We start from the raw sequence: 23823 nt of genomic DNA on the forward strand, positions 1-23823 counted from the left end.
AAGCTTTTGCACAGCAAAGGAAACCATAAACAAGACCAAAAGACAACCCTCAGAATGGGAGAAAATATTTGCAAATGAAGCAACTGACAAAGGATTAATCTCCAAAATTTATAAGCAGCTCATGCAGCTCAATAGCAAAAAAACAAACAACCCAATCCAAAAATGGGCAGAAGACCTAAATAGACATTTCTCCACAGAAGATATACAGACTGCCAACAAACACATGAAAGGATGCTCAACATCTTTACTCATTAGAGAAATGCAAATCAAAACTAAAATGAGATATCATCTCACACCAGTCAGAATGGCCATCATCAAAAAATCTAGAAACAATAAATGCTGGAGAGGGTGTGGAAAAAAGGGAACACTCTTGCACTGCTGGTGGGAATGTGAATTGGTACAGCCACTATGGAGAACGGTATGGAGGTTCCTTAAAAAACTACAAATAGAACTACCATATGACCCAGCAATCCCACTACTGGGCATATACCCTGAGAAAACCATAATTCAAAAAGAGACATGTACCAAAATGTTCATAGCAGCCCTATTTACAATAGCCCGGAGATGGAAACAACCTAAGTGTCCATCATCAGATGAATGGGTAAAGAAGATGTGGCACATATATACAATGGAATATTACTCAGCCATAAAAAGAAATGAAATTGAACTATTTGTAATGAGGTGGATGGACCTAGAGTCTGTCATACAGAGTGAAGTAAGTCAGAAAGAGAAAGACAAATACTGTATGCTGACATATATATATGGAATTTAAGAAAAAAAAGGTCATGAAGAACATAGGGGTAAGACAGGAATAAAGACACAGACCTACTAGAGAATGGACTTGAGGATATGGGGAGGGGGAAGGGTAAGCTGTGACAAAGTGAAAGAGCGGCATGGACATATATACACTACCAAACGTAAGGTAGATAGCTAGTGGGAAGCAGCCGCATAGCACAGGGAGATCAGCTCGGTGCTTTGTGACCGCCTGGAGGGGTGGGATAGGGAGGGTGGGAGGGAGACGCAAAAGGGAGGGGATATGGGAACATATGTATACATATAACTGATTAAATTTGTGATAAAGCAAAAAATAAAAAACTAAAAAAAAAAAAAAATCCAGTATACAATGTTGATTAATTTAAAACCATCACCTAATGATGAAGATGCTATGGCATAAAAGGTTAATGTCTTTACAATGTGCATACGCTGGGCAATCATGAATGTCACCTATTTACTGAGTTTTCATAAACAGATTAGGAAAAAGAAAAGGTCATTGCTGGAGTTTTAAGATAAATAAGATACAGTCTTGATTTTCTAAAAGAGCGGTTTTTAAAAAATATTGTCATTATTTTTTTAAAGTTTTATTTTTATTGAAGTATAGTTGATTTACAATGTTGTGTTAGTTTCAGCAAAGTGATTTAGTTACAGATACATATATATCTTTTTTTCCCCAGATTCTTTCCCCTTATAGGTTATTACAAAATACTGAGTACAGTTCACAGTGCTATACAGTAAATCCTTGTTGGTTACCTATTTTATATGTAGTAGTGTGTATGTGTTAATCCCAAACTCCTATTTTATCCCCCTTCTCCCCTTTCCCCTTTGTCAACCATAAGTTTGTTTTCTATGTCTGTGGATCTATTTCTATTTTGTATATAAGTTCATCTGTATCATTTTTTTAGATTCCACATATAAGCAATATCATATGATATGTCTTTCTCTGTCTTACTTCACTTAGTATGATAATCTCCAGGTCCATCCATGTTGCTGCAAATGGCATTATTTCATTCTTTTTTATGACTGAGTAATATTCCATTGTATAAAAATACCACATCTTCCTTATGTATTCATCTGTTGATGGACATTCAGGTTGCTTCCATGTCTTGGCTGTTGTAAATAGTGCTGCAGTGAACACTGGGGTGCATGTGTCTTTTTGAATTATGGTTTTCTCTGGATATATGCCCAGGAGTGGGACTGAAGGATCAGATGATAGCTCTATTTTCAGTTTTTTAGGAACCTCCACACTGTTCTCCATAGTAGCGGTACCAATTTACATTACCAAAACTACAGTAATCAAAACAGTATGGTACTGGCACAAAAACAGAAACAGAGATAATGGAACAGGACAGAAAGCCCAGAAATAAACACATGTACCTATAGTCAATTAATCTAAGACAAAGGAGGCAAGAATATACAACGGAGAAAAGATAGTCTCTTCAATAAGTGATGCTGGGAAAACTGAACAGCTACAAGTAAAAGAATGAAATTAGAACATTCTCAGACACCACACACAAAATAAACTCAAAATGGATTAAAGACGTAAATGTAAGACCAGATACTATAAAACTCCTGGAAGAAAACACAAGCAGAACACTTTTTGACATAAATCGCAGCAATATCTTTTTGGATCCGTCTCCTAGAGTAATGGAAATAAACCCAAAAATGAACAAATGGCACCTAATTAAACTTAAAAGCTTTTGCACAGCAAAGGAAACCACAAACAAAATGAAAAGACAACCCTCAGAATAGGAGAAAATATTTGCAAATGATGTGACCAATAAGGGATTAATCTCAAAATATAAAAACGGCTCATACAGCTCAATATCAAAAAACCAAACAACCCAATCAAAAAATGGGCAGAAGTCTAAATAGACATTTCTCCAAAGAAGACATACAGATGGCCAAAAGGCACATGAAAATATGCTCAACATTGTTAATTATTAGAGAAATACAAATCAAAACTATAATGAGGTATCACCTCACACCAGTCAGAATGGCCGTCATCAAAAAGTCTACAAATAGGGCTTCCCTGGTGGTGCAGTGGTGGCCTTCTTAGGCAGAAATGTGCAAAGAAACCTGAGAAAACTTGTTTGAGGAACTTAAGTTTGATAAAGATGGAGCACTAAGATGGAGCACTCTTTAAGTCTGGAGGCTTAAAGAACTGGGAGTAGGGAAGGGGGTATTGGGTATAAAGAAATAAGACTGGAAGGGCAGCAGAAAACTAGATAATGAAAGGCTCTCTGTGCCAAGTTAACTTTGGTTTTGATCACCCAGTAAAACACAAGTTAAACGCAGAAGGTTTCAGCACGTAACTGATGCTTTTTAAAGGAAAAGCTAGCTATGTCTGAAGACATTCAAATGAAGGGAAGGAAGAATGGAGAGAGGGAGGAGAGTGGAAAGAACCCACTGTGCAAGCCAAATAAAATGTACAAAATTTGGTCACATCCATGGGTGTGGGACCATACAGAGCTACTAAAGGACTTTAACCAAGGGAGAGTCAAGTAATGATCAGATTTAAATTTTAAAGAGACCACTCTGGCAGCAGTGTGAAAGCTAAAGTGGGTGAAGGAGGAATCGGAGGCCAGGAGATGAGTTAAAATCCCCACTGTATTAGGTGGGACCAACTACATATTTTGAGGGGCTCAGTACAAAATATTAGGGCTCTTGTTCAAAAAGCAGGAAAACAGCGCCATTAAGTACTAAAATAGAAAATGTTTCCCAGCCGTCTCTCTCTCCATCTGCTATGGTATTTTTCATTTGCTATTTAATGTCATGTTCCCTCGGGCATTAAGGCAAGAAGTGCAGACCTTCACAGATGCCTGGGGCCCTAGCCCACAACTCACTGTGTGGGTGACCCACTGGCTGTTAGGTTGCCCCTCCCCAGCCACCAAACCCATGTGCCATGCCCTGGCCCAGGGCATGGAAGTTGAGCCAGGTTTCTTCCCTTCCCTTCCCATGGCTGCCACTCCAACTCACTAGGTACCTGGAATTGGGGATGAACAGAGGCTTGCCTCAATTGGGTTGTGGTCTCTGGCCACCTGTCAGACACCAGTGAAGATGACAGGTAAGGGCAAGGACAGCCCTGCCAAGAGTGCACAGCCTAATCCCTACCTTTCTTATGCTTGTGCACAGGCCCCGCTAGGGTCAGAGAGTGATAGCTGTGGCTGGGTGAGGCAGAGAGAGGAAGGGAGGCTGGTGTTCCAGTGGGTGGGAAAGTGGGGAATGTAGAATCCAGCCCAGAGAGGCAGTGGGAGGTGGTACCGTGCCTTGGTTCCAAGTCCCTGCAGGTGCTCCATTATCCCATTGGACTTCACTTACAAAACACAAATCACAAATCCAAAAATGAATCATTAAGAATTTTGAGATGGCAACCACTGAGCATTAAACTCTATGCAGAGGGCCTTCCTGAGTGCAGGCCCTGTGCATTGCACTGGTCTCATACTCATGAAGCCAGGCCTGACTCTTAGGTTTTTGGCTCTGGGGAAGTGAAGAAATTTGTAGTACTACAAAGTTAGAAATTCAGAGGGAAAACAGTTTTGGGGAAAAACATAAGTGGGTACAGTTTGGAGCAAGCTAAATTTAAATTACTATGGGACACTGGAACTAGGCATTAGGAGAATACTAACAGAAGACTGTTTAGAAGGCTGTCAAAACAATATCACTTTATATTTCCTGATTTGTGGATCATTAATTACATTGTTATAAAAAGTCATAAAAGCATCCCTCTAATATGAAGATCTCAGCACTAACAAAAGCTAAAAGAGTATTCCGTGCAAATGGAAAAGAAAAGAAAGCTGGGGTAGCAATACTTATATCAGGCAAAATAGACTTTAAAAGAAAGATTGTAGCAAGAGACAAAGAAGGACATTACATAACGATAAAGGGATCAATCTAACAAGAAGATATAACAATTGTAAATACATGTACCCAACATAGGAGCACCTACATACATAAAGCAAATATTAACAAACATAATGGGAGAAACTGACAGTAAGGCAGTAATAGTAAGTGACCTTAATACCCCACTTACATCAGTGGACAAATTATCCAGACAGAAAATCAGTAAGGAAACACTGGCCTTAAATGAAACATTAGACGAGATGGATTAATAGGTATATAATGAGAACATTTCATCCAAAAACAGCAGAATGCACATTCTTTTCAGGTGCACATGGAACATTCCCTTGGATAGATTACATGCTAGGTCATAGAATAATTCTCAATAAATTTAAGAAGATTAAAATTACATCAAATATCTTTTCTGCAGTATGAGACTAGAAGTCAAACACTAGGGGAAAAAAACTCCAAAAACAGCATGCTAGCAAACAACCAACAGGTCACTGAAGAAATTAGAGAAAATTAAAAAATACTCAGAGAAAAATGATAAATGAAAACACAGTGATCTAAAATCTAAGGGACACAGTAAAAGCAGTTCTAAGAGGGAATTTTATAGTGATACAAGTCTACCTCACAAAACAAGAAAAATCTCAAATAAACAGTCTAACCCTGCACCTAAAGGAACTTGAAAAAGAAGTACAAACAAAACTGAAAGTTAGGAGAAGTAAAGAAATAATAAAGATCAGAGTGGAAATAAATAAAATAGAGACTAAAAAGACAATAAAAAAGATCAGTGAAACTAAGAGCTGGTTCTTTGAAAAGATAAAAAAAATTGATAAACTTTTAACTCTTCAAGAGAAAAAGAGATAGGGCTCAAATCAATAACATCAGAAGTGAAAAATGAGAAGTTACAACTGACAACACAGAAAGACAAAAGATCATAAGAGACTAAGAGGAGCAACTATATGCCAATAAAGTGGACAACCTAGAAGAAATGAACAAATTTCTAGAAATGTATAATCTCCCAAGACTGAATCAGGAAGAAATAGAAAATATTAACAGACCTATTACCAGTTATTGATTAATTGATTAAATTATTTATTTTTGGCCACGCTGTGTGGCTTGTGGGATATTAGTTCCCCAACCAGAAACTGAACCTGGGCCCATGGCAGTGAAAGTGCTGAGTCCTAACAACTGGACCTCCAGGGAATTCCCTGAATCAGTAATTTAAAAAACTCCCAATAAACAAAAGTCAAGGATTAGATGGCTTCACAGGTGAATTTTACTAAATATTTAAAGAAGAATTAACACCTATCCTTCTCAAACTACTCCAAAAAGTTGAAGAGAAAGGAATGCTTCCAAACTCAGTCTATGAGGCCAGCATCACCCTGATACCAAAACAAGACAAAGATATAAAAAAAAAAAAAAGAAAAAAAGAAAGATAAAAAGAAAGAAAGGAAGAAAGAAAGAAAGAAAATTACAGGCCAAGATCACTGATAATACAGATTCAAAAATCCCCAATAAAATATTAGCAAACCAAATCCAACAATACATTTAAAAAATTGCATACCATGATCAAGGTGGATTTATCCCAGGGACACAAGAATTTTTCAGTATTTGCAAATCAATCAATGTGATACACCACATTAACAAACTGAAGAATAAAAATCACATGATTATCTCAATAGATGCACAATAAGCTTTTGACAAATTTCAACATCCATTTATGATAAAAATTCTCCAGAAAGTGGGCATAGTGGGAACACATACCTCAACATAATAAAGGTAATATATGATAGGCCCACGGCTTACATCATACTCAACAGTGAAAAGCTGAAATTATTTCCTCTGAGATCAGGAACAAGACAAGGATGCCCACTCTCGCCACTTTAATTCAACATAGCATTGGACGTCCTAGCCACAGCAATCATACAAGAAAAATAAATAAAATGGAATCTAAACTAGAAAGGAAGAAGTAAAACTGTCACTGTTTGCAGATGACACGATACTATACATAGAAAATCTTAAAGACACCACCAGAAAACTACTAGAGGTCATCAATGAATTCAGTCAAGTTGCAGGATACAAAATTAATATACAGAAATCTGTTGCATTTCTATCCACTATCAACAAACTGTCAGAAAGAGAAATTAAGGAAACAATCCCATTTACAACTGCATCAAAAAGAATAAACCTACCTAAGGAGGTAAACGACCTGTACTTGGAAAATTATAAGACACTGATGAAAGAAATTTAAGACAAAAAAAAAAAGAAGGATGGGGCCTCCCTGGTGGCGCAGTGGTTGGGAGTCCGCCTGCCGGTGCAGGGGATGCGGGTTCGTGCCCCGGTCTGGGAGGATCCCGTGTGCCGCGGAGCGGCTGGGCCCGTGAGCCGTGGCCGCTGGGCCTGCGCATCCGGAGCCTGTGCTCCGCGGCGGGAGAGGCCGCGGCAGTGAGAGGCCCGCGTACCACAAAAAAAAAAAAAAAAAAAAAAAAAAAAAAAAAAAAAAAAGAAGGATGGAAAGATATACCATGTTCATGGATGGGAAGAATTAATGTTGTTAAAATGACCATACTACCCAAGGCAATCTACAGATTCAATGCAATACCTATCAAAATACTAAGGATATTTTTCACAGAACTAGATAAATAACTTTAAAATTTGCATGGAAACATAAAAACCCCTGAATAGCCAAAGTAATCTTGAGAAAGAAGAACAGAGCTGGAGGAATCACACTCCCTGACTTCACACTATACTACAAAACTACAGTAATCAAAACAGTATGGTATTGGTATAAAAACAGACACACAGATCAATGGAACAGAATATAGAGCGCAGAAATAAACCCATGCTTATGTGGTCAATTAATCTATGACAAAGGAGGCAAGAATATACAATAAGGAAAAGACAGCCTTTTCAATAAATGGGAAAACTGAAGAGTTATATGCAAGAGAATTAAACTGGATTACGTTCTCACACCATATACAAAAATAAAATCAAGATGGATTAAAGACCCAGATGTAAGACCTGAAACCATAAAACTCCTAGAGGAAAATATAGGCAGTATACTCTTTGACATCAGTCTTAGCAATATTTTTTTGGAGCTGTCTCCTCAGACAAGGGAAACAAAAGCAAAAATAAACAAGTGGGACTACAACAAACTTAAAAGTTTTTGCACAGTAAGGAAACCATCAACAAAAAGACAGTGAATGTACTGAATAGAATAAAATATTTGCAAACAATATATCCAATAAGGGGTTAATATCCAAAATATACAAAGAAGTTATACAACTCATCATCAAAAAAACAAACAAGCTGATTAATAAATGGGTGGAGGACCTGAAGAGATATTTTTTCCAAAGAAGACATACAGATGGCCAACAGACACCTGAAAAGATGCTCAAGATCACTAATCATCAGGGAAACACAAATCAAGACCACAATGAGATAACACCTCACACCTGTCAGAATGGCTATCATCAAAAAGACAACAAATAAGAAGTGGTGACAAAGAAGTAGAGATATGGGAACCTTTATACACTGTTGGTGGGAATGCAAATTGGTACAACCACTATGGAAAACAGTATGGAGGTTCCTCAAAAGATTAAAAGTAGAACTACCATAACAGTCACCAATCCCACTTCCGGGTATTTACCTGAAGGAAATAAAAACATTAATTTGAAAAGATATGCACAGCAAAGTTCACTGCAGCATTATTTACAATAGCCAAGATATGGAAACAACCTAAGTATCTATTGATAGATAAATAGATGAAGAAGATGTGGTATGTATGTGTACGTATATGTATGTTTGTGTGTAACACACACACACTAGACTGTTGGCCATTAAAAAAATAAAATAAAATCTTGCCATTTGTGACAACATGGATGGATCTAGAGGGTATTTTGCTAAGTGAAATAAAGTCAGAGAATGACAAATACAGTATGATCTCACTGCTATGTGGAATGTAAAAACAAAACAAACAAATAAAACAAAATGAAAACCAGACTCATAGATACAGAGAACAGATGGTGGTTGCCAGAGAAGAGAGAGTGAAATAGGAAGGGGATTAAGAGGTACAAACCTCAAGTTATAAAATAAATAAGCCATAGGGATGTAACATATAGCATAAGGAATATGGTGAATAATATTGTAATAACTTTGTATGGGGACAGATCATTAATAGACTTATCATGGGGACAATTTCATTGTACGCAAATGTCAAATCACTATGCAGTACACCTGTAAAGAACATAATATTGTACATCAACTAGTTTTCAGTTAAAAAATAAGTAAATGATAAATTGAAATTCATAGATGTTTAATATAAAACAAACAAACCATTTAAATATCCAGTGGAGTGGTACTGGCATTGATTATAAAATTAAATGGCCTGATGGTAGGAAGGCACCTCAGGGGTATTACTGTTTACCAGCAATGCTTGTACCTTGTTGACTATAGGTATAGCTAAGAAGTACAAAAATACCTTTCTGTACAGCTAACCCTAGCAAATCAAGAATTTGGCAAGGTTTCCTTTATATATTTCTAACTTCCTAACTTCTTTGAAAGGAGAAAGCATCTGATATCAGTTATACTTAGTGGTTAACTATATGCTCCCCTAAGTGAGTATTAGCCCTTCAAAACATTTATCTCTGGTTGTGATATGAAAGGAGTTAAGGCTCTACTTCCCCATTAAAACAGAAGAAAAATATCTTGGCTTTGAGGAGATGGCCTTATTACTATAAGGCCTTATTACTATCCTTAAGAAAGAACTATAGGGGCTGCCCTGGTGGCGCAGTGGTTGAGAGTCCGCCTGCTGATGCAGGGGACACGGGTTCGTGCCCTGGTCCAGGAGGATCCCACATGCCGCGGAGCGGCTGGGCTCGTGAGCCATGGCTGCTGAGCCTGCGCGTCCGGAGCCTGTGCTCCACAACGGGAGAGGCCACAACAGTGAGAGGCCCATGTACCGCAACAACAAAAAAAAAAAAAAAAGAAAGAAAGAACTATATTTGAGTTCATCCTGTCCTCTCTCTCAAACAGCCCTCTTCTCCTGGGCAGGATAAGGTGGAATCTCCACTAGTTAGCACTATTGCAAACCTATTTCTAGGAGTAACCATAGATTGAGGAGGTTTTCCATCATTCTTTGATTCTTTCAAGTTTAGGATCTTGGCAATATTCCCTGCCATTCTTGCTCTCTTCCTCCAGGTATTTGCTACCTGCTTTCTATCCTCCTTAAGGGGTTGTATCTATCCTTAATCCTTTTTTCTTTTCTCCAAATTTTACATTTTCTAGGGTGTTTATTGTTAAAAGATTTTAAAATTACAACCGTTCTGATTACAAAATGATTTAGAGGTATAGTTAATATTTAATATCTTCAGACTATAATTTTTCTTTTCTGACATCCCTATGTTTATTATATTATTTTTACCTCTGGTAGTAATATTTTGATAGACATATAATATGAATATGTATTCATATATATATGAATATAAATGTTCTCTTTATTGAAAAAGTTATCACTGAAGGGTAATCCTACTATTTTAACTCCATGCAGATGGTCAGGAAAGAGAAGAAAGATGCATAAAGAATCTTTAAGCAGCAGAGGAAAGAGCTTTAAGTGTCGTGGAATACAACAGCAATGAGAATATAAAAATTGAAACAGGATTGTAGCTCCGGTGCTATGAATTCAAATTGAATATTTTACTGCTAAAACAGATTCTTAGGCTGGTCAGAGGCCACTCTGCCACAATAAAGCAAGTATTTTGTAAAATTAGACTGATCATCTGAACTGACTGTGGTAAACACTCAGAAGGGCAACTAATGTACAACACAGCAACTTGTTTGTGAGCGATAGCATGCCACTGAGAAACTATCACTTGCTAGTTTTTTAAGGCAGACTTGAAGGTACAAAAGAAGGCACTGATGTCCACAGGGAACACATTGACTAAGTGGGTTCCTAATACTTTAACCACTCATTTAGACAAATAGTTCTCAACCCTGGTTGCACGTTAGAATCAACTGGAAAGGTTTTAAAAAATACAGAAGACTGGGCTCTAGTCCAGAGATTTGATTTAACTGGTGTGAGGTGGAGCCCAGGCAGCAGTATTTTTTGAAGTTCCTTAGATGATTTTTGTGTACAGCCAGAGTTGAAAACCACTGGTTTAGACAATGAACACTTTCTGGTCTTTATTAAGTGGGCATGAAGCTTTCTGTCTCTTTGTTTACCTTGGAAAAACAAAGATCTTATTGAGGATTCTATTCAAAACAATGGCTAATACCAACTGAGCCCAATATCTCAATACTTAAGAAAGGATGTAACATTACTTTTTTTTTTTTTTTTTTTTTACAGAATTTAACTTAGTCTACATTTATTCCTCTAAAGCTTTAGTTTCTTCTAAAAACTATGCAAAGGTTCCATCTTTTGACAATCTTTTGTACCTAGTATGTCTGATTGGGAATGCTCAGGAGTCACTGTGACAAGAACACAAGGAGGGTTACATAGGAATATTCGGTTACTGCTTTAGTTCAACTTTGCATTCTGGTTGTCTTGGCATGTATTTTAGTGCCTGAATTCTTTCAGAGCCAAGCTCAAGGCTAATATAAATGAAGCAGCTGCGACTGCATTGTGTTACGTTCACAGGGAAGGCCAACTCAGACCATTGTGTTACGGAAATGAAAACACTAAGCAAAGCACCTGGCCCAGTACACAGCAGCTTTCTTTCAGCCAAAGCTAAATTGATGGCATCGTCTAAGGAGAAGCGATACAAAAATCATAAATATCAATAGTCACTTTATAAATAGAATATTAAAGAAAGAAGCCTGTTGCAAAAACTCAGGCAATGTGAAACAAATATATACAATTACAAGATGTTAGCATATTCCCTTTCTGAATTAAATTTAAGTACCTAGATAACTTTTCATTAGTTTACTCATTCCTTCCCAGTCACTCTTGTAACATCATTTAAATGTAGTTTTAACAATGTATAAAACATACAATGGGTATTTTATTTAAAGGAAAACAAAAATATGACAAAGGCAAAAAGTCTAGCAGGATGTTAAAGAAAAAAGTGAAAAATAGGATCTTTAAAAAGAGGCAAAAAACTATTCAAATGACTAAAATTGTTCTTGAAGAATCTAACAGTCAAAACTCAAATCTGCAAAAACATTGCGAGCTTATACATACATCTGACACCTAAATGGTTCAAAGAAATATCCACAGAGATAAATCATTAAATAAAGAATCCTACCTAGTTTCACTTCCCAACCTAAGTAGAAAGAGTATACACTACATACATAAAATACCATAGCCCTGGATTCCAAATATAAATTAAGATCTCTCTTTGTTGAAGAGAAAAAAAAAGGTAACTATTTTGCACAGGTGCACTCCTTTGCTCCAAATGATCTCTTAGTGGTTATTAAATGGTTTAGTAATCCACTTGACTAGAGACATCATCTGTAATACCAAGAGAGTAAGTAAGTGTGAAACACAGTCACTTGATTCAGGTTCTTAGATAACTCATTTATATTTTATCCACTCAACAATTACTTCTTGAGTGTTTCCTATGTGCAAGGCTCTGTTGTTAGGCATTGGGGTAGCTACAAAGATAACTCTACTCAATGCTCTGCGGTGACCTAAATGGGAAGGAAACCTAAAAAAGAGGGGATATATGTATACGTATAGCTGATTCATCTTGCTGTACAGTAGAAACTACCACAACATTGTAAAGCAACTATACTCCAATTTAAAAAAAAAGTTAAGTAGAAGAGATATTTATTGTCTAATGAGGCAACAGACGTACAAACAAATAACTGCAATTGGAATTAAGGTGAAGAGATATGGAATCAGAGTGGAGGAAGAACTGAATAACTACCCTGCAGATCTCTGCTTTTCTTATGCCTATGATTAGATATAAGTACAAATACATTTAAACACTCCCAAAAGCTGAGACCTTACCTTAACCTATAGGTTCAGTGGCCATATGACTTCCTTCTTTCATTTCTTACATTCTTATTTTTAAACTTATTGACTCTGCTGTCTATCTGCATAAATATGGATTAGACTAAGTAAGGAATATACATGAATATACTAGTTATCCATTTTAAGTTTAGAAAATATAAATTTGGGGGAATAAGGAAGATATACAAAGATACATATCCTTTCTGCCTTATCTAGCAGCAGTCAGCAGGATACAAACAACTCTTATCCACTGGCTTCTGGGGATCTCTCAAAGGCTAACCACTACTCTAGAACTACCAGCAGTGTCAGCTGATAGCCAGGGGTGGGTGCTGGACTGGCCTTCGATTGAATGATAGCCCCTTACCTATCACCCTGAGTTGAGATAGTGATAGCAAGAAGAGTCACTTAGGTTAGAGTCAAGTAGTTTACCAGTATGTCCCAGTATTTATATAACTTGGTCTAGCTTTTAAGCCAAGACAAATATTTCAATTAAACCAATCTTTAATGCTTTAGTGGCCAGCAAAATTTAGTTAAGCTTGACAAACAAACCCATTCACAGTCTTGCCCCAACCTACCTCTCCATCCTCTCTCTAGCCATTTTTGCCTACACGCTTTTCAATTCCTGCCTCGAAAAGCACGAAATGCTTTCCCATATTCCCTTGAAGTGTGAGTCACCTTATGAAGTGTGTCTTTCCAAAATGCTATTCCCTCAGGCTGGAATACTCTCCTTCCCCTCTCAACTATTTTCATTCAGCCTTTGAAACGCAGCTGAAATACTGGCTCCTTGACAAAGCCTTAGCTTACACAGTGCATTGTTAAAAACCGGTGTCACCATGCTCATCTACCTCCTTACGAATCTGGTCATTTTTCTGTCTCTTGCTACTAGACTATAAGTTCTCTTGTATGGAAATTCTGTTGTGTTCATTTCTGTTTCCCCAGTACCAAGTAGAGTGCCAAGAAAGCATCAATAGTCTCATCAATATCAATTGGTGAATCACCAATACTTTGCCCAAAGTACGCATTCATCAAGTGTGTCATTGTCAACAATTTTCATCAAGACTTGTTAAAAATCGATTTCATCTGCCCTCAGTAAGCCTGAAAATAGATCTAGGAAGAATAAGGCCCTTTTGGAGAGTCCACAACTAGCTCCTTTTTGGGTCCTCCTCATGGGTAGTGAACCTGCTGTTCACCACAGCAAAGACACCTGAGTCTTAGAACCACAAGTACTTGTGCTTAAATCTCACCCCTGCCCCTTCATAAAGTTAACACGAAAATGATCTTTGAGGTACTATATAAGTAACTAAAAGTTAAGTATCTCAGTTAGGTTCCTTTTTGTACTGCTTTCCCATATTCAGAAAGTCTTTTGTGATATTTATTATAAAAATATTTTGTGTTGATCTGAAAACTAGACATACTTCTTCTGGCAATACATTTAAGGGATGTAAGTCACATTAGCTATTGGTATCATATGGAGATTTAAAAAATACAATGTACTTCCACAGACATCCAAGTACTGCAGTGCCTCATTTAGCCAGCATATCTTGGTTTCTCTTAAAAGAATATAAATTATTTATCCAGCATTAACAAGGAGTGAGGAACTTCACAAACTAGATTTTTTGGAATAGCAATTTTTTAAACCTTCACATATCTTTAAGATTTTAAATATTCTCAATGGATATATATCACACAATATTACACAGTTTCCAGTTTTTAAAAAAAGCCTGGTACAAACAATATAATTTCACTTTTCCTTGATGATTCAGGACTATTATTATCAATGTCAATTACTGCACTATGCACCATCCATCCTGTAATAAAATGGTACCCTTAAGGACTATCAATAAGTAAAAGGCTATCTTCCTTTATCCTAAATGAATTCAGATTGTTTTTATGACTCCTTGTTTTTCATTTTCTCTACCTCCTCCCTCTACTCATTGACATTTCTTTTTTTTTGCCATTGAAAAAAAATTGCAGTCAGTGTGTTTGTATGGTTATTTTTCCAAACAATTGCCTAGATGAAGGCATATGAATGGCTAAATTCTACTCAAGAGCTAAGTGCATGGGCTTTGTGACTGCAATTTGCTAGTCAGGGGACCCTTCTTTCCCTCAATATTTCTAAATCCACAATGTGGCCGAGATTGTAAAAAGAATAACAAATGAGGGAATTCCCTGGCGGTCCAGTGCTTAGGACTCAGCGTTCTCACTGCCGGGACCTGGGTTCGATCCCTGAGTAAGTGGTCTGTGAGTAGTGCTAGTCTTCATGTATATGCATCATTGGTTTATTACTTTTACTCAAAAATAATTAGTCTTATTATTAAGGTAAACCTTAAATTAGCTGTCAATTTACTGTTTAAATACAAATGAAAATTGTTTTTGCTAATTAATTCAAATTTTAAAAGGCCAGTCATGAACTTCAGATTCAATATAGGAAGTACTTCAAAGTTACTACATTGCAGAGGAATATTCTTCTTCAGTTACTGATGTTGAAAAAAAAAAATTAAGTATTCACCGTTCTATTCTAGCATGACAGTAGGAAAAATTCTAACTCAAACCTTTTCACCAAACTCTTTATATAGATAGTTAGTTTCACCATATTTGATTGGTTTCATCAGGAAAATAAGAAGGGGAAGGGAGAGAAAAGATACTTTTTTCATTCATGAAACCAAATTTTAAATAGATAGTTATGTCTATTAGAATAAAGAAATTTAGTAAAAGGCATGAAATCCAGTATTTTAAAACTCCTGTCACAATTTGGTTAGCATATTAATCCAACACTTGCTTGTGATCTTTAAAAATGAGAAGATTTGTAAAAATTTGAAAGGTGTCACAATAATAGATATTCACAAATTCTACAAGGCACCTAGATATAACAAGGGGAAATCTTGCTTCTCAGGATTAATGTAAAATAAAACATTCACTTTGGTTAATTTAAAAGTGAATGCCAGCTTTATATCTCAAAATACCAGCTCTACTTAAAGGTCATCCTAACTTTAAAAAATTGTATTGGAATAAAGAACACAACGTATTAACTTGGCTGAATTAAAAGAAAAAAAATCCTTTTTTTCCCCAATAGAAAAGGCTATTTCTACTTTATACTGATTTCCACTGTACCTATAATAATGACCAACTTCACGGATGTAATTCTTTTTAAGTTTAAAAATAATTAATTTTAATAAAATGATATGATTAGAAAATGGATGAATTAAAATCTGGGTTACTCCAAGTTATATCAAAGAGGTCCAAACTGCAACTCGTAGTCAGCTGACCTGATCACTTACAGACTTTCCATCTGAGCATTCCTTCATATTTAATATTGATTCTCAGTACTGCCTAGTCACTTTAAGGAGTATTTTTAACTGGAATATTTCTTCCAGGGTATTTCTTAAGCACTTATATAATCATCTAAAAGATGGCTTAAGCAAAGCATAGGCCAGGTTTCAGGATTAGAACTCACAACTGTCTAATATTCTAATCTAATTTTCTGATTTTCTGCTCTGCAACTTTATGAGTCTCATCATTCTCTGCTTAGGCTCCATCACTAAAAACACTATACGCCATCCTTTAAAACAAAAAAATTCCTACCAGCATCTTTATAGAATTGTGATAGGTTTTAGTTAGTAACTTGATAAAGAGATTCTTGAAGAACAAAATGTTTTGATTTCTTAGCAATTGTCTCTAACTCTAAAAAGAAAGGAGAAAAGTAAAGTATTCTTTTAGAGAAGAGAAGCACTTACTGGTACTTTGAAGGGTGAGGTATTTGCAGTATCCATAGAGTTAGGTTTCTCTGATGTACTGGTCCCTGAGATACTCCGTCTGCGGGGGGACCTTTCTGCTGGCACCTCTGGAAAAGAAAAAAAGAACATCATAAAAAACCCAAATTTAGGATCTTTCGCTAACCTGTAAAATTACTGATTTTTTTCTCACAAAAAATTAGTCTGCTTTAAAGATACATTACATTCTATCTCTACATAATTTGTTTCTTTATCTCTAAAGAGATATTATCAAGACACTAGGGAGACTTGGTCACTGTTAAGAATCTGCTTTAGTGTGACAGCTTATATCTTTATGCACATATAAAAAGTAATTTCCTCTGAGCTATGTTTAATATCTCTAAGTTCACTGAATATTTGCATCTCAGTGTATGAATCTACTTCTCTATGTCAGCAATATAGGAGTTAATATAATCCAGTGAAATTTTTTCATATTCTTGTGAACAAATTTTGCCTAGTGAACATGATTTGATGGTGTCTGCACAAAGGTCAAAGTTCAGTTCTGTGCAGATAAGATGATTCACTAGCCTGCAGCCAAAGGTCCATGAGAAGACTAAAAGCTGCTGCTAGGATAAAATAACATATATGCCTATGCTGATATAAAAATAGATCAGCTTCTCCTTGTTCTGGCAATATGACCTCACGAAGATCTTACTCTGGAATCCTAAATCTGTTCAAACTGACCTAACAAGCTTCAGATTTTGCAGATGATGTGGTATTCTCCAATTTAATTACTATACACTATATTAAGGTTACATTAAAAATTTTTATAGAGTGATATACATATATATGCATATATATATGCACATAAACACGCACACACAGATGATAGATATATACATATTATACCTTTATCACAACTGCTTCCCATCTCCACTTCAACTGACAGACATATAGGAATCCAGCTTCTCAGATAACATTAGATAATCTCAACATGGACAAGGGAAAGAAAAAACACATCTTAAAAAGAGTATTCTGTGTTATCTTCCAGATCTTAAAAAATAAGGAGTAAATCGTGACTCCGGAGACTGACATTTTGATTCCTGCTGTTCTCCCTTTAAAAGATAGATGCAGTTTAAACTTCCATTTCTGGCCTCCTGGCCCCTGGGATCCGTGCTACTTCCACTTAACAGAAAGCGTTTTTTCTCGCTCCCTCCCTGTGTCTTGCTCTTCCCCCTCCCTCTCTACAGCTTGCAGAGAGAGCAAGCGAGAAAGCAACACACAGGACTGCAGCTATTCAATCAATTGTTCCGACTGCACATCCTCATTAGTTACTTTCAGGCTATTAGCAGACGCCCAACCACTGCCTCCCCTCAGTTACAGCAAATTTCACTGTATTACACTAATCTGCAGAAGAAAAAACATTTCCTGAAATTTATATTCATCTAGTGCCAAAAGGACACCATTTTACACAGACCCAGTAATACACACAAATCAATCCCTCCTATGAAAATCCAGTTGGGAGTTCTTACCCTATTACTATCTTTGCGTGCTGGACACTGATTTTCTTTCCGTGACTAAACATTTCTTCACTGTGACATCCTGACCAGTAAGACATAAGCCAAATCGCAACATGCCTAATGACCGAGAGGTTGACAACACAGCGTCTTAAATGCCTGCAGTACCAGAAAGTTCCATGCTATTACTGTGTTTTAAAATTATGACCAATAACTGCCTCTCAACTTCTCTCTACCCATCTGTGGTTAAATGAGCCTTAATGTACAAAGCCATTTTCAGAATTAGGCACACACGAATTCTACTGCACATTTCTAAAAAATGGTACTATAATTAAAATTCATAGGAATGGCACAAAGCACTGAATTTAAACAAATCAGTTTGTCAGAGCACACTGAACAACAAGACCTTCAGACTCCAGGAAGATGACTTTAAAGGGTGATTATCTAAGTCAGGCAATTCTATATGGGGGGCAGGCAGGTGGGGATAAGGGCTGGTGAAGGTATAAGGAGATCTCATCTTTTGTCTGATAATTACTGATCATTAGAAGATACATGAGATTGAATATTACAATATAATATATTTTAATCTCCGAATAATTGATGGAGAAACCATATTGGGAGAAAAATAAGTTCCATTAGCAAGGATAAAATGATCTAGTAAACAGTTTTCCTTAATTTGCAATGTTCTGGCTAAGGAAGAAAAAGAAACTTATCTCCTTACTGTCTTCCAAACATCTAATTTTAGTTTTCAGGCATATGAACTCATTACATAAATATATTTCAGTGCTTTTAGCTATTTGAAATTATTTTGGCTATAATGAGCAACCACATTTCAAACCCTAACAATATGTTCTTTGTTGTACTTATCTTTAGATTCTCTTTCTGTATCATGAAAAAAAAAATCACAACTCTGATGTAGCTTAAAGAATGTCACTGGGGGCTTCCCTGGTGGCGCAGTGGTTGAGAGTCTGCCTGCCGATGCAGGGGACACGGGTTCGTGCCCCGGTCCGGGAAGATCCCACATGCTGTGGAGCGGCTGGGCCCGTGAGCCATGGCCGCTGAGCCTGCGCGTCCGGAGCCTGTGCTCCGCAACGGGAGAGGCCACAACAGTGAGAGGCCCGTGTACCGCAAAAAAAAAAAAAAAAAAAAAAAAAAAAGGATGTCACTGGGTTCAAAAAGAAGAAATTAAATTATTTTTGAAGTTTGAACAATTGCCATTAAAGAGGGAAAAGCAAGGAAACAAAATAAGCTAAATCAACTAATGATAAGAGGAGGAAGTCTACACTTCTTGACTTTCCCAGCCCTCACATCAGTGCAACTTATCTGCTGATGTCTTTGAATATTAGGGTTGCTTAGTTTTCAGAAGATTCATAACTATTTGAAAGCTGAGAGAAGAACATATACCCAAAGAACTAATGACCACTTAGAAACAGGGGAGCAGCATCAGGAAGAGCAGAATTAACAACTTGCTGGATTAGTCACAGGCTGGCCTGCATGTTAAACTCGTCCAGCTACCTTTGACTTTAAAGCTCCAAGCAAAAAGTAAAGCTGCTGCTATGCTCTTAAAGCTACATTTCTGCTGATTTGGATGGAAAATCTATACCAGTCCCAGTAGACCAAAATTAGACAGCTCTCTACCCTACCCGTCCCATGCTACATACTACTGCATTATTTTCACTTGCTGTAAAAATTAATATTCCTTTCATAGTCACAATATTAAATTACAGTCATTTTAAAATATGCTCTCTCTCTAAGACAAGAGGCATATGATATTGTTTCAGTAGATAAAGGTCTAAAACTAATTTGTTCACTTTCTCACCCTCTAAAAATAATATTTTTCATTTTCAGATTGAAAGGCAAAAAAAGTTATAAAAAGCCCAGTTAAGTTTTAAATTTATCTCTTCATTTCCTTTGCCATTGGGTATGAACTGAGATGAGGTGACAACTTATAATAATGAGAGATAACCTCCAATACAGCTCCACATAGGATGATGTATTGAACAAAGAGAACATCTGGGTGCTTTTCTTAGCAGCTCTACCAACTATCTGTGTGATTACGTGTAAGCCATTTCAACCTTTCCTGCTCTGGTCTGCATTAATAAACTGGGTTATTCAGACCAACCAGAGATGAAGACAAGATAAATGGGTTTATATGCTTTGACCCAAAATTAGCTTTTTGGAAGAATGGGACTCTCTAAATCCAAAATACATTATTACAATGTCATTTCCTCAAAATACACGTTTTCTTCTATGTCAGTGTGCTTTCTTTTAAAAGTGTGGCAAAGTAATTGACAACTAGATAATTATAAGGGCAAAGGCACTTTTGGTGGAAGATGTGCCTATTTGACAAACAGAACTCAATTCTGCCTTTCAGACCTAATAGTGTGTTCATGGCCTTTAGTTTACTTATAATGAAGTCAGTGTAACAAATGGTGTTTCAGGGAGGGAAAAAGAATAGGACAGAGAAAGGGAGATGAGTAGGAACAATAATTTCACTACAGTAACTATAGTGAATAGGTAGATAGATGCATTGAGAAGGTGAGTGAGAGCCAATACTTAAGGAAGTGAAGAGGTCAGGCTTGTAGATTTATCAGGGAGGGAGACTGCAGACAGAGGGAGAACAATACAGAGCTTCTAGGGTAAAGTGCAGCTGGGAGGCCAGTGGGGCTGCTGTCAGTAAGTGGGGACAAATAATAGCTGAAGGCCTAAGAGGAATTAGGGCAGGCGTGCTCAGATCATGTAGGCTTTGTAGGCCTACACATAAGGACTTGGCTTTTTACTCTGAAAGAAAAACCACCTGGTGAAACGCACTTCATCCAAAGGTACAAGTCACAAAGAAATACTATGGAGAGACACTTATTGGCACTTTCTTAATTTTTTTTTTCCTTAGGATTTCGAATAATGAATGTGATTGAAATGATTCTAGAATATTATCATGTTTGGAAAGAGAGTAAGGAAAATGCTTATATTAACTGAGGGTTAGGTTCTAAAAGCCTCTACAAATAAATGAGAAAAGTATCTATTATGTAATATCATTATGATAAAATATCTATAAATATCAACTATATTTACTTTTTGTTCAGTCACATTTAACCAAATTTCATATACTGTCATGTCATACATGCATATACTTAACATAAACAACATAGCTAAAACTGTCATGAATTCTGATAATGTCTATTACTTAGAGTAAGTTACAATGTTTTTTTTTTTTTTAAGTAGAGGAGATGATTCAAAAATACGTTTTTTTAGGAGAAAAAGATGTACTTCAAAATTATTTAAGTACCTCTTTTGTGAATAATTTGTCTAAGGCAGAAATATTTTTCTATTTTTATGATAATTTGAATTAATGTTAAATGTTTGTTATGTGCTAACCACTGGGTCTAGTATCTCTCTTACTTAGTTCTTGTGGTAGCCCCTGAGGTAGTAGCAATTTATTACTCTCTTAGATGAAGGTGGAGGCAAAATCTAAAGAAGAGAATAACCTTACCAATGCGAAAGTAATTTCAGAAAATTCAAAACAAACGATAAACAGACTGAAGAAAGATATTTATAAAGTTTCGATTTGGTGGACAATGATGTAAGGAACCAAAATATCCTTCTTACAGCAAAATTCTCTAGTTATGACAGACCAGAAAAACATTACATGTTCACAGATGCAGTCAGTTGGCATATACAGTATGTCTAAATACTTCACATTAATAGCAATCCAAGCCAATTCCTAGTAGTTTTGTGTACAGAATTATAAAACATGAATGAATGTGAATGCTCTGTCAATTATAATTATTCACAGGCCCCATTAATATTTTTGACATTATATTTAGGAAACAAGTGCTCTATTGTTATCAAAAGGAAATTCTTTAGTTCACTTCAAAAGCCTTTTCAAAAATCAAAAACATTTCAATAAAGCATGATAGAAAATTAAATACACACCAAAATGTTTGTTCACCCATTCAAGTCACTGGAATTTCAATGTGTATAGTGTTGCTGTGAATGAATCCACTTCGCTATCATCTATTTTCCCTTATATTGCATAAATGATGACAAAATAGGATAAGTCCATGGCTCAAGTTATTAATGAATGAGTTAATAAGCAAATAACTTATTTCTCCATGCTGTGAAATCTAAATTAGGAGAATGCTTCTTCCACAGGAGGCACAGAAGACACTTAAGGAACAGAATAGGAAGGAAGGAATAGTATTAGGAAATGGGTTTGTACCTCTTTAGCAAGAGGGCCTTTAATAACAAATGGCAAACATGAAAGAAAAAAAAAGCCTTCATGACGTTTCATACTTTTTGTTGGAGGATTCCTTAAAGGTAATGAGAGCTTAAAGATGAAGGAAGAGAAGAATTTTATAAAGGAAAAGTGACAAGAGCAAAGAGAAGAAAATTACATCCTGCATTTATATAGTTGCTAACAACATAGCACCTGGGTGTTTTATAGACTTCACCACCTGATTTTCAGTAGGACATTTTCTGCTGTATCTCACTTTTACTGCTGTAAAGCTGAGGCACTGACAGTCACTACCATTCAGCTCCTCTGAAGTACAAATCCCAAGAGCCGCTTTAATTCATCCAATTTGTATCACTTAGACTGCAGTACTTCACTCAAACAAGCAGTCCTTTCAAGTTTGCATGTCCTAGACACATTTCAATACGTACAAATTGGTGCTAAGTACAGAAATGTGGTGAATTCTCAGAAAGTAAAGGCATCTAGTCTCCCCCACCTTTTCTTTACTTCAACAAATTTATTCCCTATTATTATTTTTTAAAAATTCTTCTTGTTAATATAGTAGGAGAACAGATTTCTCTCTGGTCAAGCAAGTATTCCATTTCTTCAACTTAGGGTTTCACATGATTATACTGGATGAGATGATAGAGAACACTTTTCACTGTCAACTGGAGTGACAGAGTTTAGAGATATTTATATGGTTATCTTAATTTTCAAATACAAAGCGTATCTATGGTTCTTAGTGATAACAACCAGGGATCTTAGTAGTAATAATAAAAGTATAACAAGGATAACTACAACACCAAACTAACATTTTTATTCCTTATTACATGCTAAGTGTCTTATATTAATTTCTCTTCAATCCTCACAATTCTCTGGAATTGGAATTATCACCCCCATTTTACAGATGAGGAAGCAAGATGTTCTATTACTCTGCCCATGTTTGCAGGGTTGGTAAAGGGCAGAATCAGAATTAGAACCCATGCAATCTGAATCTAGAGGCTATACTTTTAATCACCATGCATGCTATCCTGTTCTCCTTGTATTTTGTATAATGGATTGTAATGAAGAAAAATAAGGTAAACAATCATGGAGACTTCAATTTTCTTACTTCTTCCTAAAAATAATTCAAAGAACTTTAACAAGTGCACATGATTCTTCATATTTTAAAGAGAATTAAATCATACTCTTTGGGGATAATTTACTGCAAACAAAACCCCATCAAAGAAAACTCTCAATCCTGGAATGCTAATGCTAATAAGAACATTCTAATCAAGAAACAAAGAGGGGTAGGGCAATATGGTAAAGAAGGAAAGTTACTTGCTTAACGTAATGGTGAAAAAATTTGAACAAAATAGGAATTAAGCTATAAAGAATATCTACCACTGATTCCTTGAATTAAAAAGTGACAAAAAGCCCTCCAAAAAATAACCCACCCTTAGGGGGATGGATGAATAAGCAGAGCCCAAAGGTTTTTAGGGCAGTGAAAATATTATGTATGATACTGTAAGGGTGGGTACATGTCATTACACATTTGTCCAAACCCACAAAATATACAACATTAAGAATGAGTCCTACTGTACTATGTACTTGGGGTAATTATGATGTGTTAGTGTAGGTTCATTGACTGTAACAAATGTATTACTCTGGTGGGGGTACTGATAATGGGGGGAGACTATGCATTTGTGGGGACAAGGGTACACAGGAAAATCTCTGTAACTTTCTCTTAATTTTGCTGTGAACCTAAAACTGCTCTAAAAGAACAGTCTTAAAAAAAAAAGAAAACCTGCCCTT

General features: G+C 36.2%; 1 protein-coding gene across 3 annotated transcripts in view; it reads right to left on the reverse strand.

Annotated features, from left to right (window-relative positions):
* Positions 1-23823, reverse strand: part of RASAL2 (RAS protein activator like 2) — a gene marked incomplete at its 5' end in the record, with an annotated part of 369286 nt that overhangs the window by 76614 nt on the left and 268849 nt on the right. For all 3 annotated transcript variants that reach the window (XM_079696332.1, XM_079696331.1, XM_079696330.1), the window contains one exon: positions 16306-16412. In XM_079696332.1, coding sequence (XP_079552458.1) covers positions 16306-16412 — 107 coding nt within the window. The remainder of the gene's footprint in view (positions 1-16305; positions 16413-23823) is intronic.

This window comes from Hyperoodon ampullatus (genome assembly GCF_949752795.1).
Source record: "Hyperoodon ampullatus genome assembly, chromosome: 2".
NCBI classification, from domain to species: Eukaryota; Metazoa; Chordata; class Mammalia; order Artiodactyla; family Ziphiidae; genus Hyperoodon; species Hyperoodon ampullatus.